The sequence below is a fragment of the Dipodomys ordii genome, unplaced genomic scaffold (assembly GCF_000151885.1).
Source record: "Dipodomys ordii isolate 6190 unplaced genomic scaffold, Dord_2.0 Scaffold138, whole genome shotgun sequence".
Classification (NCBI taxonomy): Eukaryota; Metazoa; Chordata; class Mammalia; order Rodentia; family Heteromyidae; genus Dipodomys; species Dipodomys ordii.
The window spans coordinates 1,349,648-1,360,107 of NW_012267354.1; the positions used below are offsets into that span (position 1 = coordinate 1,349,648).

General features: G+C 44.6%; 1 protein-coding gene across 1 annotated transcript; it reads right to left on the reverse strand.

Moving 5' to 3' along the window:
* Positions 1 to 7,128: 7,128 nt before the first annotated feature.
* On the reverse strand, positions 7,129 to 8,061 carry LOC105996879 (olfactory receptor 2H2). Its single transcript, XM_013031119.1, has one exon. It carries the CDS (start codon positions 8,059 to 8,061, stop codon positions 7,129 to 7,131), a length of 933 nt encoding a protein of 310 aa, XP_012886573.1.
* Between the last annotated feature and the right edge of the window lie 2,399 nt (positions 8,062 to 10,460).

A 10,460-nucleotide genomic window follows, 5' to 3' on the forward strand; every position in this document is an offset into this window, starting at 1 on the left:
CCTGTGGAACCTAAAAGACCCAAATTACTACCTTAGACTTGCCTTGCACTAACTGGAGTATAGATTATAAATAAAAGGTCAGGAGTTCTGTGCTGGCCAAGGGAGAGAAGACAGTTTATTAGCAGGAGGGTAAGAATGGGGCCAAATGGACTGGCGAGACACTAGTGAAGGGGATAAATTGCCACCAGCAGTCCAGGCAGGGGTGTTCTCCACCTATGGAGTGGCTTTGCTTCAGTTGGCGCGACTCCCCCTTGGACTTCAGGTCTCTTTCTGACTTGGGAATGTTCCGGAGTCTAGACTGCCTGCTGACATTGGTCCCCCTGCTCTCCCTCGCCCTGCCTTAATCTCTTGCTTCCCTACCCTCCATCTGTCTCTTGGAATGAACTTCTCGTGAGCACTTTGTTGCTATGTGACTCCTTATCTCTGTGGACCAGCGGAATATTATTTTTTTCCTTTTGTTTTTGAGGCAGGGTCTTGTATTTGAGATCCCCCTGCTCAGCTTCCTCCTGAATGGTGGGGTTATAGGGATACACCGCCATTCCCAACTCCATCTTTCAGTGTTGATTGGGAAAATCAGCAAGGCAGGTATACTTCTAGGTGCTGGGGACAGAGCAGAGAGTAAGTTGGCTTGTAGGGGATACGTATTCTCAATGAACAGCTACCTGATGAATAATGAATTTTATGGGTTGGTGGTGTGGCTCAAGTGGCAGAGTACTGGCCTAGCAAGTTTAAGGCCCCGAGTTCTAGTCTCAGTACCACCAAACAAACAAAGGAGATATGTGGTAATGAGGACACCACCTGGCAGAATGGGGGTTGTAGGATCATTGTTTGGCCAGGAGAGGAAGAATCTGTCCAGTGTTAGCAACTAGAGCCTGCATTCAAATCCTGCGCATTATTACTGACTACTGTGCAGCCTGCTGCCCTAGAAGAGGTTAAACAAGAATAATTCATTGCTGGGCATTGTGGCTCACAGGAGGCTGAGATCTGAGAGTTGAGATTTGGAGCCAGCCAGGGTGGACACATCAAGAGACTCTTATCTCCGATTAACCAGCAAAAAGCCAGAAGTTGATGCATGGTTCAAGTGGTAGAGCACTAACCATGAGTGAAAAAGTCAAGAACTTACAGCCCGAGTTCAAATTCTAGGAACTAGCAAAAAAAAAATCTATGTCTGTCTGTCTGTCTGTCTCTCTCTCTTTCTCTCTCTCTCTTTCTCTGTCTGTCTTTCTATTTCTATGTGTCAGGACTTTTTTTTTGTCAGTTGTGGGGCTTGATCTCAGGCTCTGGGCACTCTTTGTGTTCAAGGCTAGCACTCTACCACTTGAGCCACAGCATCACTTTCAGTTTTTGAGTGGTTAATGGAATAAGAGTCTCATGGGGGACTTTTCTGTGCAGGTTGGCTTTGAACCATGATCCTCAGATCTCAGTCTCCTGAGTAGGTAGGATGACAGTCCTGAGCCACCTGCACCCAGCTTGTGTGTCAGGATTTCAGAGAGGCTACAGTGTAGGAGTTTACCCCTATTCCACAGCAGTTGGAAAGCCCCAACTTTGAAGGCTGGGGCTGGAGTCATAAGAAGACTCCTTTACTCAGTGACTAAAGGTAGGTGTGGGCCCGGCTGACACCAGCTGGGATGTGGGCTGGAACTTCACTGGGCTTTTCCATGTGGCCTGAGATTGCTCATCTGATTCCAAAGGTGACTGGCCTGAGCAAAGTCCAGGAGAAGGCCAGCTAGGTATGGTTTCTTTTTTTAATTTTCCAGACAAAATCTTGGAAGTCACATAGCAGCGTTCTGCTATATTCCCCTGTGCCAGATACAAGGAGTAGAAAAGAGCCTGCCATACTGTAGCAAATACATTGGAAAAGGATGGCTACATTGCTGCAGCCTTATTTGGAAAAAGGATCCCAAAAGGCTGGCCGCCCACTGTCCACTCTACCTCACCTCCTTGACCCTCTCCCACGCCAGTCATCTCAGTTTTTTTTAAAAATAGGTTTTGTGAAAATACTGTACAGAGGGGTTACAGTTACATGAACAAGGTAATGGGTACATTTCTTATCCAGCATTGTTGCCTCCTCCTTTGTTTTTCCCCTACCATCCCGTTCCGCCTCCTCAATTCCCCCCCCCCCACCTAAATTGTTCGTTTTTCGACATAGCGTCATCTCAGTTTTGTCTGCTTGCTGGCATCCAGCCTCTTACCAGGGCTTTTCTTGGGGGAAGTGTCTGAGCTGTCCGTGTCATCCCACACCTGGTCCTTTCTGCCTGCAGTGTTGCAGATAGCTCAGCTAATTGTGGCTCCTCTTATAATCATTGGTAATTTTAGGCCACCCAGCACAGCGTTTTGCTTATTCACTCAAGCTTTTGGAGCAGGGAATTCTTTTTGCATTCTTAATTTTTTTTTAAATTGGCAGTTTAAATTGAGGTTTGAGCTTAAGGCTTTGTGCTTGCTAGGCAGGCAGTCTACTTGAGCTAGGTCTGGAGCCCTTTTGTTTGTGTTACTTTTTTTTGGCTGTGGGGCTTGATCTCTGGGCCTGGGTGCTGTCCCTCAGCTCTTCTTCAGCTCAAGGCGAGCGCTCTACCACTTGAGCCACAGCACCACTTCCAGTTTTCTGGTGTTTTATTGGAGATAGGAGTCTCACAGACTTTCCTGCCCTGGCTGGCTTTGAACCACAATCCTCAGATCTCAGCCTCCTGAGTAGCTAGGATTACAGGCGTGAGCTATTGATGCGAGGCTTGCTTGCATTACTTTTTAAGGACTGGACCACAATAGTAGTTATGCTTCCCATGTATTTGGCATGGTAGGTATGAACCATTGCACCTGGCTTTTAATTTTAGATGGGGATTTTTGTGAAATATTTTGGGGGGCAGGGCTGGCCTTAAACTGTCATCTTCTCTCTTCACCTCCTCAGTGGCTAAGATTACAGGCTTGAGCCACTGTACCTGGTAGGAACAGGGAATTCTTTTTTTTTTTTTTTTTTTTTTGTTGGTTGTGGGGCCTGACCTCTGGGCCTGGGTGCTTTCCCTCAGTGCTCTACCAATTGAGCCACAGCGCCACTTCCAGCTTTTTCTGCTTATGTGGTGCTGAGGAATTGAACCCAGGGCCTTATGCATACAAGGCAAGCACTCTACCACTGAGCCACCTTCCCAACCCAGGGAATTCTTTACTTGGTCCTTTATGTAGTTTTTTTTTCCTTTATGGTTTCTTAATCCAAGGGCAATCACACATTGGGCATCGTGACATGTGCAGCCACCCATCATCAGAGACCAACATGGCGTCTACTATTACGGGACCCTGTGGACCAAGCTAGGACATGCTAGTGCCCCATGGGATGGGAGCGCCACACAGTGCAGCTGTGCTGGGACGCAGGTGGGGCCTGCAGACATTGGCAGGCATCTTGGTTCCGCAAAGCCAGAGAGATGGGGGAGCAACACCCATGCACCATACATGTGCAGAAGAGGGGAAACACCTTTTCCTCTAGATGAGAAGTCCTATAAATTTATACAGGTAGATATCAGTCCAATGAGAAACGTAAATAGAAGCATGTTTATTAATGTGTACACTGGGCTACTGATGAATGTCCAAAGGGTGGGTTAGGATTGATTACACCATCTTGGGCTGGGCACCAGTGGCTCACGCCTGTAATCCTAGCTACTCAGCAGGCTGAGATCTGAGGATCTGGGTTTGAAGCTAGCCCAGACAGTCCATGAGACTCTTATCTCTAGTGAACGACAAAAAAAAGCCAGAATTGGCAGTGTGTTTCAAGTGGGAAAGCACAGCCTTGAGGGAGAAAGCTAAGGGAGAGCACCCAGACCCTGGGTTCAAATCCCAGTACTGGCACACAAACAAAACCACCACCACCACCAACAACAAAAACACCTTGGGCTATACAAAGGAGAAGCGTTTTATATTTCTGGGTGGATGATGGGAGGAGAGATTATGGGAAGGTAAACAGGAAAAGAGTGGTGAATAATCTGAACATAATATTTGAACATAAATGGGTGCCTTCTTCATTGGTAAAAAATTACACCTTTGCAAATGTAAATTTCTTTTACTAAAGGAAAACTTGTTCCCTGTGTTGAGAGCCTTCTCCCAGGTGTGTTGGTTGCCAGTGACATTCAGCTCAAAATAATCCTTATGTTAAAGAGGCATATTTTGAGCTAGCAATTCTGGCCCTCTTTAAGAGGGAGAGACTAATTCTGCACAGGGTACATTTGGGAAGCCTGGAAGCCTGGCTTTGTAGGGGGCTAGGGAGCTAGGCTCTGTGCTTCGGTCTGTATTACTGATTCAGTAAGTCCGAAGAAACAGACTAATAGAAGAAATAGACTAATAGGCTCACCCCTATAATCCTAAGTACTGGGAAGGCTGAGATCTGAGAATTGTGGTTCAAAGCTAGTCCAGGCAGGAAAGTCTGTGAGACATTTATCTCCAATTAGCCATCAAAAAGCTGCAAGTGAAGCTGTGGCTCAAGTGATAGAGCACAAGCTTTGAGTATAAAAGCTTAAGCCCTAGTACAGGTATGTGTGTGTGCACGCCCCCCACCCCCCCCAAAAAAAAGCCAAACCAAAACAACAGAACTAGTGACTGGAATTGGATGGACAACTAAACCCCTCAGCTTCTTGAATAAAGTCCCTTTGACTCAAGTGTTATATTAGGTACATAGCTGAGTGTCTGCTCTCACAAGACCTGAAGCTTGCAAACTTGAAACATCTGTAAGAGTGGCCCTGTACCTTTCCCATTGTATCCAGTTTTGTAGCATATATATTTACCAGTCCTGGGGCTTGTACTCAGGGCCTGGGCACTGACCCTGAGGTTTTTGCTCAATGATAACACTTAACCACTTGAGCCACAGTGCCATTTTCAGCCTTTTCTGTTTATGTAGTACTGAGGAATCGAACCCAGGGCTTCATGCATGCTAGGCAAGCACTCTTCCACTAAGCCATATTCCAAGCCCTTGTATATGTATATGTTTGTGTGTGTGTGTGTGTGTGTGTGTGTATAATGTATATACCTTTTGCTCCTTGGTGTAACTGCTTCCTTCATATTTCTCTATTTTAATGTAACCATGCACAGTCCTGCCTTTAGTCTGTTCCCCACGGCAAATCAGCAAATATTTCAAACTAATTATGTACTCTGTGCGATGGTTAAAATCTCTAGGAAAAAATTCCCATCACTCTCCTCCAGCCTTTGATCCCTTATTGGCATCCAACTCTGATCAAACTTCCACGTAGACTGGAAATATGTCTTTGACAACCCCTGACTGTTATGTTGGACTTTCTTTCCACAATCCAGTAGATATTTGTGTGTCCAGTAGATAACTGTCTAGATGGAGGCTGAATAGTTTTGGAATAAAACAGCACTAGTCCTAAAGCCTATGTCAAAACATGTATTGGACAAAGCAGATTTCATTGGGAAATATTCCTTCAAATGGCTTCCCTTATTTGTCAGTTCTATTTCCCTTAGAATCCATTTAGAAACAATTTTACTGTTTCCAAACATTAGGGCTTCTACCGATAGAACAATCATAGATAGGGTTCCCAGATCCTGGAAAGAGGAAGAATAGTGGTGATCATGAGAAAAACCATATTATATAAGAGATTTAAAAAGTAGCATTAAGATTAGCTTTACCTGCAGGTCTGTGATTAGGATTATTGAGTGAGTACATTAAGATTAGGATACAATCTAATAACAAGGCAGACAAGATAATAAGAAGAGCATATAAATGGCTCTCATGAAGATTAGGATGAGGATTGCTCTTAGCTGATAGAGGGTAAATGTTGAATCAGAGCCATTTTATGCTGGTAAGAAAACCAGACTTTTCCTTTTTGGTCAGTTGTGGGGCTTGAACTTTGAGTCAGAGTACTGTTCCTGAGCTCTTTTGCTCAAGGTTAGCACCCTACCACGTTGAGTCATAGCTCCACTTCTGGGTTTCTGGTGGTTAATTGGGGAATAAGAGTTTCATAGACTTTCCTGCCTAGGCTGGCTTTGATCCATAATTCTCAGATCTCATCCTCCTGACTAGCTAGGATTACAGTTGTGAGCCATAGTTCCTGGTTCAATTATTTATTATTTTACATTGTTATTATTCCTTTTTTGGTTCCAGTCCTGGGACTTGAACTCAGGGCCTGGATTTTTTTTTTTTTTTTTGCTAGCATTACCACTTGAGCCACAGCTCCACTTCCTCCTTTTAGGTGGTTCTAGATCAGAGTCTCCAGGACTTTCTGTCCAGGCTGGCTTCAAACTGCAATTCTCAGATCTCAGCCTTCTGAGTAGTTAGTATTACAGATGTGATCTACCAGTACCTGGCCTATGTTGCTTTGAATGGTACCTAGAATATCATAACACTGTATAGAGACTTTATAATAGCAGTAATAATACCTCCCTGAGCCATCAAGAGCATGGTATGACAGTGCAATTCCTCATTTGGCCAGTAGATGACACAAAAGCCTGCCTCGATAGCACATCTGTTATAAATACGCAAAAGGTTTCCTTTCTAGCTGGTGATAGGCATTTTAAAGAGAAGCAATACAAACACTGAAGTTAAGGTTTATCTTCAAGGATCTAGCTTCAAGCTGAAGGATTCCTAGATATTTGATTATGGTATGAAAGTAACACAGTATGTTTGGGAGTTGTTTGACATAGAATTCATGGGACATAGATTTAGGCACACAAGTTAATGCTGGTTCTAAATTTATTAGGCTTCAGTTTTTCCTCCTTTTTCATTGACATTTGGGGGGATAAAATAGAATGAGAATGCAAACCATACATGTACATGGGAAGAAACTCAAAATAGAGGAGGAATTAAAATTGGAATTGAAGACAATACAACATGACAAAGAATTAGAAATGGAAATGATTACATTAGGAAAGTGATTATGGAGGTGAATTGGTAAAATAGAGAAAAGAGAATATTACATTTGATTCTGGTGATGATGTTTCACATAAAATACTGATGTCCCTCTTACATTTCCATTCTCCATCTCTCTTTCTCTCTCTCTCTCTCACACACACACACACCTGTCATCTGTTACTGTAGCATGACAGGTGTGAAGAAGCCAGAGAGGTCCAGATCTCAGACTTCCTGAAAAGGCATGCAGAATATACCTAAATTATAAGCCAACTAAGTGGCTGTCAGTTCTATCTGGGCTCCATTTCCTTCCCTAGCAATCTCCAGAATGCCCTCTTCACTTCCTTGTTCCTCAGCGTGTAGATGAGAGGATTAAGACAGGGAGTGCCCACAGCATAGAAGAGACCAAAGAACTTGCCCCTCTCTTGGGCATAGGGATTTTTGGGCTGCAGGTAGACAGCAATGGCTGAGCTGTAGAAGAGGGTGACCACAAGAAGATGGGAAGAGCAGGTCCCAAAGGCTTTCCTCCGCCCTTCTGCAGAGTTAATCCTCAAAACTGCCCAGACAATGGCCCCATAAGAGACAAGGATGAGACTGAGAGGTACAACCAAGAGGAGGACACTGGCCACGGCCATCTGGATTTCATTGTAGGTGGTGTCCCCGCAGGAGAGTCTAATGAGAGCTGGCACCTCGCAGACAAAGTCATCCACCTCATGGTGGGGACAGAAGGGCAGGCGGAGGGTGGGTGGTATCTGGACTATGGACTCCACCAGCCCAATGACCCAGGCCACCGCTGCCAGCTGCCGGCACAGGCGGGGGTGGACGATGGTGGCATAGTGCAGGGGTTGGCACACAGCCACATAGCGGTCAAAGGCCATCACCGCCAGCAGGATGCATTCAGAGGTCCCGAGGGACAGGAAGATGAAGAGCTGGACAGAGCACCCCAGGAAGCTGATGGTCTTTTGGGGACCCCAGAGGTTGACCAACATCTGGGGGACACAACTTGTGGTGAAGCAGAGGTCTAAGAAAGAGAGGTTGGAGAGGAAGAAGTACATTGGAGAGCGGAGCCTGGGGTCCAGCGAGGACAGCAGGATGATGAGTGTATTGCCCGTCAGAGTGAGGAGGTAGGAAAACAGGACAACCACGAAGAGAATCTTTTCTAGGCGTGGGTGTTCTGAGAAGCCCAGAAGGAGGAAGCCCACTGGAGAGCTTTGGTTGGCCATGGCCAGTTGCTGTCTAGCTGGAGTGTGATTTGATGCAGTGTATAAAAGTTCACCCTGGTGGACTGTCATGTGAAGGCAAGTGGACGTTTCTTCCCTGTCCTTGCTCTGTCAGGCACAGCACCTTCCAACAGCTCCTCTTCCTCTGCTTTTCCTGCCTAAGACTGCAGAGCAGCAAGGACAGCAGGGATGTGGGGTATGATAAAGTCTCCCATGATGCCTCTGCCTTCCTGCTTGAGGGCAAAGAGTGTGGAGATAATAAAGCAATAAAAAATTAATTAATTTCTCTTTGTGGTAAGATTCCACCCATAGTTACAATCACTGACTGAGAATTGAAATGTTGAAGGAGAAATGAGTATTTCTTTAATATTGCTTTCATTGTATTTATTCATTGTATGACTTCATTGTATTTATATTTTTAATGTAAAAACTGAAAACATCAGGAAATTTCCAAGATTAGTCAAAAGAATTCTTACATCCCTCTTACTTATATTAATAAATTATTAACATTTGCCCCATTTTTGTTTCATCTGTTCTTTGTATATGAAATTAGGACTATTCTAAGCTCCTGGAGAGTAGACGGCACGTGTAATTCCTTTTTATCACTTTACATTTCTATGGAAACTCCTCTATACAAAAGGAAACTGCAACATTGATTTAAATATTATTGTTACTTTATTGAAAGTTTCCTCATGGATGATGCAGTCCATCCCAGGAAGGTCTGTGGCCTCTCTAGTCGCTTTCCCTCAGTCCCCAAAACAACCAGCCTTCAAGTACAAGCTCAGGGAGGGGTTCTGGCCCCAGAAGGAGAAGGTGAGGGACTATGGGAATGTGGCCTTGTGTACTCAGCAGATATGGGGAATGCATGAACATGGCCGAGACTCCCAGAACTGAAACAAATGAGCTATAGAGGATCTCTGGATGAGGAGTGCAGTTAAGGAGGAATCTGGGTGGGTGAGTTGAGAAACCACAGGAGTGACTGCTATGTAAGACAGTGCTGAGATACAGTGAGCTCCAAGGTAAGGTTCGGTGGATAGCCATCTTCCTGTTTGTCCAGACTCTCTTTTTTGTCTTCTTCTATTTTCCTTACATCATTACTACTTCTCCCACAGAGGACATGATTTTTTTTTCTTTAAAAGTTAACTATTTAATGCTGGCACCTGTGGCTCACACCTGTAGTCCTAGTTACTCAGGAGGCTGAGATGTAGGAATCACAGTTCACAGCCAGTTTAGACAAATGTGCGTGACTCTTATTAGCAATTAATCACCCTCCCCACAAAAAGAGAGATGCAAATGGGGCTGTGGCTAAAGTGGTAGAATGTTATCTTTGAGCAAAACCCCTCAAAGATAGCACCTAGGCCTTTATTCAAGCCCTAGAAATAGTGTATGCGCACGCACGTGCGCGAGTGTGCGCGCAAACAGCATAATGTACACATGAGTTGGATTTTCCTTTTGTATAAAGGAATTTCCATTGAAATGTGAAGTGATAGCATATGCTATCCACTCTCCAAGAGCTGAGAATAAACCTAATTTCATATACAAAGAAACTATGTAATGAAAGAAGTGGCAAATATCAATAATTTGTTAATATAAGTGAGAGGGATACAGGAATTCTTTAGGCTTGAACTGAGGGCCTGGGCACTGTCTCTTATCTTTTTCACTGGAGGCTGATGCTCTATCACTTAAGCCACAGCTCTTCTAGCTTTTTGGTGGCTAGACTCATCAACTTTCCTGCCTGAGCTGGCTTTACATTACAACCCTCAGATCTCAGCTTCCTAAACAGGATTACAGCTGAGAGCCACCAGCAACTGGTTGATTATGAGCACTACTGAGGACATGTGGCAGTAGAAGAGTAAACTTGTGACTTACTTGGAATAATGTCAGAATCCCCTCATCACCTTGTTGCTAGCGCTTCCCCACGACCAGGAGCTTCTGCACTGGCTGAGTTTCCACCTGATTCTCACAATGGGAACCCAAGCCAAATGATTAAGAATACATCACTCTTGCTGTAGGCATTATGTCCACCTACATTTTTTCCTTCACTTGCACTTGATGAGAGCAATGCTTGCCAGAGTTTATTTCCTTGGACACTTTATGTGTGCTGCTTCTGATCACAACTTGAAGAGCTGGGTATTATTATCATCCATAGCAAATCAGAAAAAAATGAAAGCACACAGAAGAGAGATAGCTTGTTCTGGAAATGGAGTCAGTGAGCAGCAAGGCAGGGATGTGAATCCAGATGGGCTGATGAAGAAGCCATGCACCAATCACTTCCCATCACTCTGACCGGAGGCAGCGCTGCACCCTCCAGCTCTTGCCCTCACTCTAGTTAATTAACTTATTGTTTAGTGGCTCTGAGGGTAGAGATGGAGACAGGATGAAATGATGGAGGAAGGAATCCC